Genomic DNA, 13,967 nt, shown 5'->3' on the forward strand with positions numbered 1-13,967 from the left:
CTAGAGACTGCTTGTGCCAGGTACTGCTTGTGCTAGGTACTGTGTGAGACCACATGCGGATCCGTCTAAACTTGACATTGAGCAAGGATATTTGTTCATTTTTCATTGGTATGGAGGGACAATCCTCAGAATAGCACATGAGTTATACTCTTAATGACATGACTACTTTCTAGTCTGTTCAGATAAACTCTTTATATGTGTGCTATGTGTGGTTTGTGCTAGGTACGGTTTGTGCTAGATACAGTGTGTGTTGGGTACTGTTTGTTCTCGGTGCACTGGATGATAGACGCTGTCTGGGCTAGGCGCCGTTTGTTCTAGGTACTGGTTGCACTAGGTATGGTGTATGCCAAATTTAGTGTTTACTAGGTACAGTCTTAAGCTCTTTTTAGGGATGCACCGAAATTTCGGCAGCCGAAATTTTCGGCCGAAAATGAGACTATCCCATTCGGGCCGAAAGAGGGGCAAACCGGCCGAAAATTGCGTGCTCTATCTGCCCCACACCTACACTTACTGGCTGCCGCTTACTGCATCCACTCGCACCTAAAATGAAGGACGGTGCAGCTAGAGGCCTTCTAGGCCGTTTAATAAGCAACTACATTTCCCACAACACCATTCACTGCAGCACAGCCTCCTCCCTCCTTTCCTACCTAGAGCGGTTCCTTCCACTTTTTGCAAAATCTGCACTTCCTGTTCTGAAAGGCTCCGGTGTACTGTTTGCTTACTGCTGTAGAAGAAGAGTTGCTCCGGTTCAGCAGTTCAGCTCCGTGAGAGACAACGGAGGTTTGATTTACAGCTGTGTAGTGTGAGGATTTAGAGGGGGGTTGCTCTGTGTTATGCTGCTGTAAATCAAACCTCCGTTGTCTCTCACGGAGCTGAACTGCTGAACCGGAGCAACTCTTCTTCTACAGCAGTAAGCAAACAGTACACCGGAGCCTTTCAGAACAGGAAGTGCAGATTTTGCAAAAAGTGGAAGGAACCGCTCTAGGTAGGAAAGGAGGGAGGAGGCTGTGCTGCAGTGAAAAGTCGGTTTCGGTTTTCGGCCAAGGGCATCCTGAATTTTCGGTTTCGGTCCAGAATTTTCATTTCGGTGCATCCCTAGCTCTTTTAGTGACACTCTAATCCATGCATCCTCCTGCCTCATGTTGCTAAATATTGTTGTTTTAGATTATTTTAATAGTATGTCGAGAGATCGATATAATACTATGTGTCCCTGGAATATACTCTCCTCCTGAAGTACAAAAGCTTTTTGTTCTGAGAGCCTCTGTCTATCTCACATATACCTTATTCTGACTTTTGGAGTACTAAACTTAATTTCTATGCACTAGCTCCCCCCCAACACATTTTGAGCCCACATCAGGGTTCAATCTAGGTGAACTAATTTCACCACAAATTCCCTCATTTTACCCATTCCTCCCATTATCCCTTGCCCAAAAATGTTGTATTACAGAAGTGTGAGTTCCCAAAGGTCAGATTTATATTGGTTTCTTTAAAATAGAAAAATGCAAGTCAATCTGATGTCTTCCATTTGACTGAACTTTTATATCCTAGTCTGACCTTGGGGACATAGGTACCTTATTTATTGTTTTTATATGTACTTTATCAATCTTTTGACAATAACTTTAACTGGACCTGCGTGTCCGTTCCATTTGTTTGTGTCTATTGGATCAGGGGTCCTGCGTGTCCCCAATTGTTACCTATACTTTTGAAACTGAATAAAAATTTATATATTAAAAAAAAAATAAAAAAATTAGAAAGTTGTAGGGCTGCAACTAATGATTATTTTCATAATCGATTAAAATCGGACGATTATTTTTTCGATTAATGGGATACAAAAAGAATAATTGTTTCCTATATTTTTAATAAAATCCACATACTGAATGTTACAAACTTCAGATTAAAACTTTACATTAACACAACTGTTTGTCCAATTTTTAAGCAGCAGAACACAGTTTAATTAAGCAAAACAAAACCACAAACTGCTTGAAAAGAGGTAGAACATCACTTTTTATAAACATTCTGTTATTCTAAAAGGTTAAATCTGGTAACATATCACAATTTATTAAAAATATAAAAAAAAAAAAAAAAAGTTAAAAGCGCTAAGGACTTTATATCAATAACAGGACAAAGCCTTACACATTTATCTATAAAGTACATATAATCAGCAAATAATTGTACACATCAATTAAAATAACTCCCACCAAATAGGGCTAGGTTTAAATAACAAGCTTGGCACATATCATGCAAAGCATAGTCCCAAATCACCTTATACATTAGATTTTTCTTTGCATAAATGTTGGTTAAATTATCCATTTATTTAGCCCATCTGGGTGTGTTTCTGATAAAATGTATAGTTTTGCTTATTTTTTAAACAACACTGTGCTGATTTTCAGACTCCCAACCAAGCCCCAAAGTTTTAGATGCATGCTGATGCATACAGACTTCAGATTGCTTCAGTTTGTATAATAAGTTATTTCATATGCAGGGGAGGGGGTAGTTCTGCTATCAGCCCATTTTAGTGAGTGTCCCAGGCTTATCTCATTAACAGTGTTAAATTGGGAGCTTTTTTTATTTTTAAAGGTTTTACAATGGATTTGTATATCAGTATATGTGCATATTATTCTTTATAGTAGTTACTATTAGATGCAGTTAAATGAAATTTGGTGTATACTGCCCTTTTAATATAAACAATCCAAATGATGACTCCTATTATTTCTGGGTTGCACATAAGCCAGGAGTAGTTGTAAACGTATATTTTAATGAAAAAGTGACAAGTAAAATGTCTGTAGACGTCCTTTATGCTAAGGACATAACCATAAAACACAATATCCCTTAGCAGATGCAATTAGAGCTAATAGGTGTCACTTTGCATGCCACCAATCAAAAGGTGCCACACTTTATGGATGAGTACAAGTATACTAATGACTACTAGATAATAGTAGACAAATCCCTCATATATTATCATGTGTTTTTAAATATTAGTAAAAGAACTGTTCCAGCAAGAGGCTGAAGAAAAAAAAAAAAAAAAAAAAAAAAAGTACACTTTGTAGCACTCTGTAACTGCAACAATGTATTTGTTTATATACAGTACATGGAAAGAGATTAAAACCAATAAAATAAGGAAAACTTAATTTAAAACACAAAGGCATACCATAACGAACATTGGAGTGAGATTAGAGGCAAAAGTAAGACATATATATGAATCAGAACCTTATGATCGCTATTTGATAAGCCATTGAATATGAAGTGGCTATGGATAATATTGTAGTGAAAAGGTCTGATATTAATTTATTAATTAATTGTATCATTAAATGCCTCGAACAGGTTTTAAATTAAGTCATAGAGTAAAATAATGATTATTAAAAAGAGAGAGCAGACACCACTAACGCGTTTCGCCATTATGGCTTTTTCAAAGGGCCTTTTTGGACGATCTAACCAGTCCATCCAAATCTTTACCTAAATAATTCTCTATTCTGGAAAACTTTGGTGAGGCTAACTTTTATGAATTTAAAAATCACAGAAACATATTAATGTACCTCAAGATATCCTCAATGAAATTAAAATGCCTATACATTTTTAAATGATCCAACCAAATGATTAAACATGCAGGTGTCTATCTTTCTCATAGTATCCCTGTGGCAACAGAGTTAAAAAAAATACTGTTCATTTTCATGCCTCTGTGTTATGTAACTCCACTTTTAGTGTTAATAAAAAAGGGGAGGAGCAACAACAACAACAAAACTTTAATGGAAATATTTGATTTTAATGGCCATTTGAGATTTATGACAGCTATTTCTTTCAAACACTTTACTGCCAACATAGATATAACACAAAAAAAACCATGTATAGTATAGAACTCCCAGTCAAAAACCTGTCCATGTGACACTTGAAGTCTCAAAGCATGACGGCTAAATATATCATAGATCTTTAAGGTTTCTAGTCGAATATCAACTTACATGCAACAGACTTCATACTTATATTAATAGGTACTTGAGGCTACATTTATTCTCAATGCTAAAATAAATTGTATTACTATGAATAATGGAGTAGTGATGCCAACTGTGTTATTTAAAAAATAAACTTACAAGTGAAATTTGAAATGCAAGCCACTGTATCATGTGTGCATATATCATTTCATAATTCTGCTCATGCCATTACAAAAGACAAGGATATTCCAGCACACCTGTAGAACCATGCACGTTACAGGCGAGACTGCAAACCCCTCAAATCAGAAGAAATCCACAAAAGGCAGCAGCACAGTTGTAACAGTGGTCTTTGATGGTGGCAATAAATGATTACTATTCACTGTGCTGCTGCCACCTTTTGTGGATTTCTTCTGCTCTTGACATTACCAAAGACATATATGGAGCCTTTATCATATGTCCAGCAAGTTGTGCACAAGGCAGGACAGTCTAGTCAAAATTAAACTTTCCAATTTACTTTTACCATAACATTTGTTTAGTTCTCATGATATTATTTGTTGAAAGCTAAACCTAGGTAGGCTCATGGTAATTTCTAAACCCTTGAATGCCACCTCTTATCTCCTTGCATTTTGACTGTTTTTCACTGCTAGGCAGCACTAGTTTATGTGTACCATATAGATAACATTGTGCACACCTTCATGGAGTTATTTATGAGTCAGCACTGACTGGCTAAAATGCAAGTCTGTCAAAGAAACTGAAATAAGGGCGCAGTCTGCAGAGGCTTAGATACAAGGTAATCACAGAGGTAAAAAGTGTATTAATATAACTGTGTTGGTTATAAACTGGGGAATGGGTAATAAATAAATACAAATTCTCAAGTACTGTTCCTTTAAGCATACTGAAAAAAATAGTACTAACAGAATTTAAAATGGGTTATATGTTAAAGATTCCTGTTATATGTTCCTGTAATTTATATATGGGTATAATGTAACAGTAACTGCATTTTTTGTGTTTGGGGGGTTGTAGTATATGTTACATCTGGTGAGGCAGAATACATGTCCTCACTTCTCCCTTTATAAGGCTCATTTGTCCACAGTGAATACTCTGTGTACTAGTGCCATTATCACATGTTGTCATGTGCACATTAAAATTTAGTAATGAAACAGTGAAGGATTTTTCAAAAGCATTTCGCATGAATTGAACCATGACGTTTCTATCCAGTCTAAGGTTAATAATCCAATCACTTCTCCAGCAGAATTCAAATGTACAGCTGTCCTCGCTCTTCATGTATTATTATTTTTTTCCATTAGTTTATAAAACAAACCAGGTCCGTTTACTATTCAGTACATATTTATGGCAAGGAGCAATTGCAAACTGCACAGCATTGGTATCTCTACAAACTACATATAGATATACAGCACTTGATTTGACACGCACAATAACACGGCATTGGGAGCAAACTATAGTGCAATAGTGTAATGAGAGGAGAGGCAGCAGGAAGGTATATCTAACACACGTGACGATATCGCTTTCAAAGCACTATACCGGCGTCTCCGTCTCACTTACCTTCATACGCAACAGGTTCTTTGATAACTTCCCTACTTCGCCAGCCATGATGAGACGCAGAAATGTTTCCAGGATCTACCTGCACTTCGACAGGGACACAAATGTAAAAGGAAAATGTAGGTTCTAAGGCCTGATCCGTAACACATTGAGAACAAGGCACGATTAATCTAAAGCCGAGAACGTCGTGCGCAGGCTCAATAAACCCAGGACAATCAATCGATAGGATATTCGTTGATTTATAATACAGTATTCACTGGTAGCAGATGTAGTTGAATAATACAACTGAGCACGCAATACATAAATATATATTTACTACGGATTCTGCAAAATGAACAATAATAAGCATAATGCGTTATTTTATATTTAAATGGCGTCTTAAATGAATGAATATCTATATAGTGAGGCGTTGTTTTGAACTTTTATAATCAACAGAACAGATTATTATGCTAGTATGGATATCTGTTTGTATAATCCGGTAAAGAGAACTGGAACAGGCTCTTTTGCAAGCTGGGGAAACAGGGGAGGGGAGGTGGTACTGATTTGTTACTAATCTAAAGGATATTGGACATTGAACCAGATGTTTAATAATATTGAATTGCAAAAATATATGATAATTCCGCAGTATACATTCCCAATCAAATAGTAAAAGGATGAACATTCCTAAACACATCCACAGAATTTAATAATATAATACAACATATGATTTAAAGTGAAAGGTAATTTAGGAATGTTACATTCCTAAATTACCTTTCACTTTAAATCATATGTTGTATTATATTATTAAATTCTGTGGATGTGTTTAGGAAATTCCATGTGTTTTAACTTTTTTAATATTAACCCTTTGCATGCTAAGCTAATTTAAGTTTTTTTTTTTAATTTTACTTTTTACACATCCCCTATACCTATGCCGTTGGAAAGGTTAGGTGATTACCTTTCCAACGGTGGGTCTTGAAGGTCTGTAGCTGCTTAGATGCCTGAGATACAGGCTTCTAAGTAGCATGCCCCCTTTCCCTATATTTGTCATTGTAATTTTTAAATAAAATTGCGCGGTGATGTCACCGCACAGAACGTGAAGCCTCAGCGATGCCTGTCACTATACAGGCCCGATCGCCGGGGTAGAAGCGGGTGGTAGCCCCCAGATCTCACTCAAGGTGGGAGAGTGCTAGCGACGGCTCAGAGCCTTCGTTAGCACTAAACCCAATTTTTTTCTTTCATGATTCAGATAGAGCATGCAATTTTAACCAATTTTCAAATTTACTGTTTGTTATACATTTTTATTCGTTCTCTTGCTATCTTTATTTGAAAAAGTAGGAATCTAAGCTTAGTAGCCGGCCCATTTTTGGTTCAAGACACTGGATAGCGCTTGCTAATTGGTGGCTACATGTGTCAGCCGCTTTGGTAGTCATGGGGCTAACTGCATCTAGTATGGTATTTTATCTCAGCACCGTACAGATGTTTCTCTTATAGCTTGCCGTTATGTGGGATGAGCTGCGTCCGTGCAGTGCTAAGGTGTGAGGTAATACTTTACTGCTCTATAACTGCTTTGGATTTCCTTTTTTACTATAGCAACATGTGTAACATAGGCAAATGATATTGAGTACAAAACAATCTGATCTGCACATGTAAACATTTATTTCTGTAGACAGATACAACTATGTGTAAGACTTGTATAGCACATGTTGCTTTCTACTGAATAATAAGTAGAGATTATATATAATGGGTGTTGATAAAATATCAGGCATGACAGAATTCGTAACCCAAATGAAATGTAGCTTTTTAAAGTTATTTTAAAGTGAAGGTAAAGTTTGGTCATTGTGAACACATCAATGCATTAGTTAATATTACAATAAGCTAATCGCTTAGTTTTTTTTCAATAAAAAAGTAAAAATTTCCGACATATATATATATATATATATATATATATATATATATATATATATATATATATATATTTCCCTATCGTTCCGATGCTAACTCCTCCCAACCTTTCCTTTCCTGGTTTTCTGTGCTGTGACGTATAGAGCGGTCCCACCCGCTCTATACGTATCTCAAAAGCGCATTCACGATTCTATTTCACTCCTACTGCGCTTGTCAGTATCAGAGCCGTCCGTTAGCCGATGGTATATTAGGGGTATTCCTATAGGAAACTAATATGTGTCCGAAACAGGAGCGCGCATGGATTCTACGATCAAGTAAAAAAGAATAGCGTATGCGTAGCTCAACAAGACGTTGATGTGTCCGAAACTGGAGCGTGCATGGATTCTACGATAAAGTAAAAAAGAATAGCGTATGTGTAGCTCAACAAGACGTTGATGATGTTATAGTGACGGCCACCTAACGGACAGATTTTCAATTGGATCCTCGGAAAATGGGATCAACAAAGAAAAAAAAAATTATAACGGGTTGAATTTGCGGACCTTTAAAAATTGATTAATTATGGCTATAACTTTATTTACACTTATATTTAAAAAAAAATGAAGAATTAAACTCATATTGATTTGGGACAAAGAAAGTTATTCTAGATTGACAACCAGGCAATTTTACCTTCACTTTAACTGCTACCTAAAGTGTGTTCCACTTCCTGTGTGTGTGTGTTTGTCCAACTGGCGTGTTTACTAATAAAAACATCTGGGGCGCGATCCGATATCGATCGCAGTTTGCGGCACAAGCGAGGGAACCGGCGTCGCCCGCAGTTTCAGCTCGCAACTCGAGCCATCCTATATAGGTCGCCGTCAGATGCTAACGTGCCGTAAGTCTCACAAACCAGCGATGTCCAGAAATCTGCGTAAGTACAAATTTCTGGCGTCGCCAGTGACTTGCGCCACGTTAGAATCTGCCGGCGCCTATAAAACCTGACTAAAGTCTAAAACACCCGCACTGTCTAACACGCCTCCCTAACATAGCCCGCACTGTCTAACACGCCTCCCTAACATAGCCCGCACTGTCTAACCCTCTATCCGCTATCCCCCCTCACTAGCCTAACAATAAAAAAGCTATTAACCCCTAAACCGCCGCTCCTTTACCCCGCCGCAACCTAATAAAGTTATTAACCCCTAAACCGCCGCTCCCGTACCCCGCCGCCAGCTATATTATATCTATAACCCCCTAAAGTGAGCCCTTAACACCGCCGCCATCTCTATTAAAATGATTAACCCCTAATTTAATCTACCTACCCTGCCGCCAGCTATATTATCTATATTAACCCTAAGTATATTATAGTTAATATAGGTATTACATTATATATATTAACTATATTAACCCTAATTATATTAGGGTTAATATAGTTAATATAGTTACTATAGTATTTATATTAACTATATTAACTCTATCTAACCCTAACTAAATTTATATTAAATTAATCTAATTCATTTATAAACTAAAATATTCCTATTTAAATCTAAATACTTACCTATAAAATAAACCATAAGATAGCTACAATATAATTAATAATTACATTGTAGCTATGTTAGGGTTAATATTTATTTTACAGGTAAATTGTTAATTATTTTAACTAGGTATAATAGATATTAAATAGTTATTAACTATTTAATATCTACCTAGTTAAAATAATTACCCAATTACCTGTAAAATAAATCCTAACCTAAGTTACAAATACACCTACACTATCAATAAATTTAATAAACTACTAACATCTATCTAAAAATACAATTAAATTAACTAAACTAAATTACAAAAAAAAACAAACACTAAATTACAAAAAATAAAAAAAAGATTACAAGATATTTAAGCTAATTACACCTATTCTAAGCCCCCTAATAAAATAATAAACCCCCAAAATAAAAAAAATTCCCTGCCCTATTCTAAATTAAAAAAATTTCAAAGCTCTTTACCTTACCAGCCCTTAAAAGGGCCTTTTGTGGGGCATGCCCCAAAGAATTCAGCTCTTTTGCATACAAGAAATACAATACCCCCCCCCATTACAACCCACCACCCACATACCCCTATTCTAAACCCACCCAAACCCCCCTTAAAAAAGCCTAACACTACCCCCCTGAAGATCTCCCTACCTTGTCTTCACCACACCGGGCCGAAGTCCTGATCCGATCCGGGCGATGTCTTCCTCCAAGCGGCAAAGAAGAATTCTTCCTCCGGCGATGTCTTCCTCCAAGCGGCAAAGAAGAATTCTTCCTCCGGCGACGTCTTCCTCCAAGCGGCAGCAAAGTCTTCATTCTTCCGGCGGCATCTTCAATCTTCTTTCTTCGCTCCGCCGCCGCGGAGCATCCATCCCGGCCGACTGCTGAACTTGGAATGATGTACCTTTAAATGACGTCATCCAAGACGGCGTCCGCCGAATTCCGATTGGCTGATAGGATTCTATCAGCCAATCGGAATTAAGTTAAAAAAATCTGATTGGCTGATTGAATCAGCCAATCAGATTCAAGTTCAATCCGATTGGCTGATCCAATCAGCCAATCAGATTGAGCTCGCATTCTATTGGCTGATCGGAACAGCCAATAGAATGCGAGCTCAATCTGATTGGCTGATTGGATCAGCCAATCGGATTGAACTTGAATCTGATTGGCTGATTCAATCAGCCAATCAGATTTTTTTAACTTAATTCCGATTGGCTGATAGAATCCTATCAGCCAATCGGAATTCGGCGGACGCCATCTTGGATGACGTCATTTAAAGGTACATCATTCCAAGTTCAGCAGTCGGCCGGGATGGATGCTCCGCGGCGGCGGAGCGAAGAAAGAAGATTGAAGATGCCGCCGGAAGAATGAAGACTTTGCTGCCGCTTGGAGGAAGACGTCGCCGGAGGAAGAATTCTTCTTTGCCGCTTGGAGGAAGACATCGCCGGAGGAAGAATTCTTCTTTGCCGCTTGGAGGAAGACATCGCCCGGATCGGATCAGGAGTTCGGCCCGGTGTGGTGAAGACAAGGTAGGGAGATCTTCAGGGGGGTAGTGTTAGGCTTTTTTAAGGGGGGTTTGGGTGGGTTTAGAATAGGGGTATGTGGGTGGTGGGTTGTAATGGGGGGGGGGTATTGTATTTCTTGTATGCAAAAGAGCTGAATTCTTTGGGGCATGCCCCACAAAAGGCCCTTTTAAGGGCTGGTAAGGTAAAGAGCTTTGAAATTTGTTGAATTTAGAATAGGGCAGGGAATTTTATTTATTTTGGGGGTTTATTATTTTATTAGGGGGCTTAGAATAGGTGTAATTAGCTTAAATATCTTGTAATCTTTTTTTTATTTTTTGTAATTTAGTGTTTGTTTTTTTTTGTAATTTAGTTTAGTTAATTTAATTGTATTTTTAGATAGATGTTAGTAGTTTATTAAATTTATTGATAGTGTAGGTGTATTTGTAACTTAGGTTAGGATTTATTTTACAGGTAATTGGGTAATTATTTTAACTAGGTAGATATTAAATAGTTAATAACTATTTAATATCTATTATACCTAGTTAAAATAATTAACAATTTACCTGTAAAATAAATATTAACCCTAACATAGCTACAATGTAATTATTAATTATATTGTAGCTATCTTATGGTTTATTTTATAGGTAAGTATTTAGATTTAAATAGGAATATTTTAGTTTATAAATGAATTAGATTAATTTAATATAAATTTAGTTAGGGTTAGATAGAGTTAATATAGTTAATATAAATACTATAGTAACTATATTAACTATATTAACCCTAATATAATTAGGGTTAATATAGTTAATATATATAATGTAATACCTATATTAACTATAATATACTTAGGGTTAATATAGATAATATAGCTGGCGGCGGGGTAGGTAGATTAAATTAGGGGTTAATCATTTTAATAGAGATGGCGGCGGTGTAAGGGGCTTACATTAGGGGTTAATCATTTTTATATAGGTGGCGGCGGTGTAAGGGGTCAGATTAGGGGATAGATAAGGTAGATGGCGGCGGTTTTAGAGGCTCACAGTAGGGGGTTAGTTTATGTAGATGGCGGCGGGGTCCGGGAGCGGCGGTTTAGGGGGTAATAACTTTATTAGGGATTTCGGGGGGGGGGGGGGGGATCGCGGTTGACAGGTAGATAGACATTGCGCATGCGTTAGGTGTTAGGTTTATTTTAGCAGATCGCGGTTGACAGGGAGATAGACATTGCGCATGCGTTAGGTGTTAGGTTTATTTTCTAGTTAGTTTAGGGAGTTACGGGGCTCCAATAGTCAGCGTAAGGCTTCTTACGGCTGCTTTTTGTGGCGAGGTGAAAATGGAGTAAGTTTTCTCCATTTTCGCCACGTAAGTCCTTACGCTGCATATTGGATACCAAACTGCGCGGGTTTGGTATACCTGCCTATGGCCCAAAAAACTGCGGGCGACGGCAGAAATATACGCGCGTAACTTCTAGGTTACGCCGTATATGTGATACCAAATCCGCGCAAATATTGGCGTCGCCGGCTTTTGCGGGCGACGCTTTATATCGGATCGACCCCCTGACACCTAGAGCATGCTTGATTACTGCCCTATTTTCTTTGGTCAGTCCTGTTTTTAGCCCGCTGTTCCAATAAATACAATTGTTTCAGGAGTCTTTCTGTCCTCACTGAGGGGTGGGGCTTGGAAACAATGTTTTGCTATGGAAATCCGATATGTAATACGAATAAATGTACGTTGAAAAAATAATTTTATTAAAATCGCAATCATAATATTTCATCAAAAAATTGTGATATACCTAATACATATATATATATATATATATATATATATATATATATATATATATATATATATATATATATATATATATATATCTAACAATGAAAGGAGGTTTAAATAGAACTTCTGAGAAACTCAGAAGGACTATTAGGAGGCGCTACTGATTTTCTATATAATCAGTAAAGCTGCTGTAAAATATAGTGATTTGAATGACAGGTAAGCCCTCACTTCTAATCATTCAATAAAATGTTAGTAAAAAAAGAATATATAATTTACACAGCGCTAAACTGTTGTAAGGTTCATCCATTTTAACCTTATTGTTTTAGTTACTCTGAACATTCATATTATTCGCTATAGCTACATAAATGCTGATAGATACAATGTGTAGTTTCTAATAAGTTAGAAATCTCTAATAGAAGTAATATCTGTATATACACGTTTGTTATAAATAGGTTATAAAGTAGACAGTATAATAGAAAATATCTCCTACGATAACCATATATAATAATGTCACAGATTGAAACATCAAAAATAAGAGCGAAAGTCTTTTTGGTTCATACAAAGTCCAACATCTGGGTAGATAGTAGTATTTCTCCTATATGGCTTATCTTAACTACTTACAAAATATACCCTTAATCTTATGAGGTAAAGATAGGGTGTTTCAACTGGTGATTCTCTCCGGATACAGTGCTGGGCGTTGAAGTAGGTGTCTCAAGTTAATTTTCAACCACTCCCCCGTGAATCTTTTCCTCACGTCATTTACATAGAAGGGTATAAGAAAAAAGTGGACATAGTGTAATCCTGTAAAGGTACAGAATAAGCCAATAGGGTACACAGCTATACTCACAAGGGTAACCTCAGTCGATATGAGGTATCAGTGATGTCAGAAATTCTTTGTGGTATTCTTACCTCTAGGATAACACCTGTGTTATGTCAGCTCCATCTCCGTAGAGTATCGATACACGGTCAGATATTCATGTGGAGGAAGTTAAAACAAAGCAAACATAGCGTGACTCTGTAAATACTGAAGGCAACTTTATTTTATAAAGAAGATACTCACAAAGGTAACCTCAATATGTATGAGGTATCATAGATGCATTTTTAGTAATGCACATATTTTCTCCAAAAAGGTCAGCCAAACCTTATCTGCACGTAGTCAATGCTATCTCTATGCTATTATCCAAATTGTGATTTAATAGCTCAAAGCCTGTTTTAGAAAGTGTTGAAAGTGTAAAACTTGTTGTATAAAAATACTGATCAGTAAAATGAGTTAAAATGTAATATAAATTATAGAAGCAGCCGGAACAACACCAAACGATTGCATGACGCATTTCAAAGCTGTAAAAGCTTTTTCATCAAAGGCGGATGTTGTATTAGCTTATTGGCTCGTATTTCTACCTCTCGCCGATTGCGCTGAGGTGTGTTTCCGGTCTGCTCTATGATTGGTCTAATTTTGGAGGTGTGTTGTAACTAGTTAAAAAATGCTAGAAAAGGTCGTAACCTGTTTTGTATAATAGATATTGAAACAGACACTTCTTATACATATAAATACTTCAAGTGTATTACTTGTATTTCATTTAGAACTAAACATTTCTAACTCGTAATTTAAAATACGGAAACATCTATAATTATATTTTTCTTTCTTATACAACTTATGCAAACACTTGTATACATATAGCGGCACTTGCAACCAGAGGATTATCTCAAACCTCAGTTTGACAATGCCTATTCTATATCACCATTATTAAAATCTCCGTAGTTGGTTACTAATGCATATATATTTTCCTGTATGTGCCCATATATTTTTTTTTTTATTTTAATATTTTTATTGA

The 13,967-nt window shown here is 36.6% G+C and overlaps 2 protein-coding genes across 2 annotated transcripts in view; one reads left to right on the top strand and one right to left on the bottom strand.

Moving 5' to 3' along the window:
- The window catches only part of MPHOSPH6 (M-phase phosphoprotein 6), a 121,239-nt gene extending 115,590 nt beyond the window's left edge, over positions 1–5,649 (bottom strand). Inside the window, exon 1 of the mRNA XM_053700753.1 lies at positions 5,487–5,649. Within this exon, the coding sequence (XP_053556728.1) occupies positions 5,487–5,534 (48 nt within the window). The 5' untranslated portion in view covers positions 5,535–5,649. The remainder of the gene's footprint in view (positions 1–5,486) is intronic.
- Positions 1–13,967, top strand: part of LOC128648054 (arylamine N-acetyltransferase, pineal gland isozyme NAT-10) — a 421,895-nt gene that overhangs the window by 344,795 nt on the left and 63,133 nt on the right. The gene's annotated exons all lie outside the window — the stretch shown is intronic.

The sequence above is a fragment of the Bombina bombina genome, chromosome 1 (assembly GCF_027579735.1).
Source record: "Bombina bombina isolate aBomBom1 chromosome 1, aBomBom1.pri, whole genome shotgun sequence".
In the NCBI taxonomy this organism is placed as follows: Eukaryota; Metazoa; Chordata; class Amphibia; order Anura; family Bombinatoridae; genus Bombina; species Bombina bombina.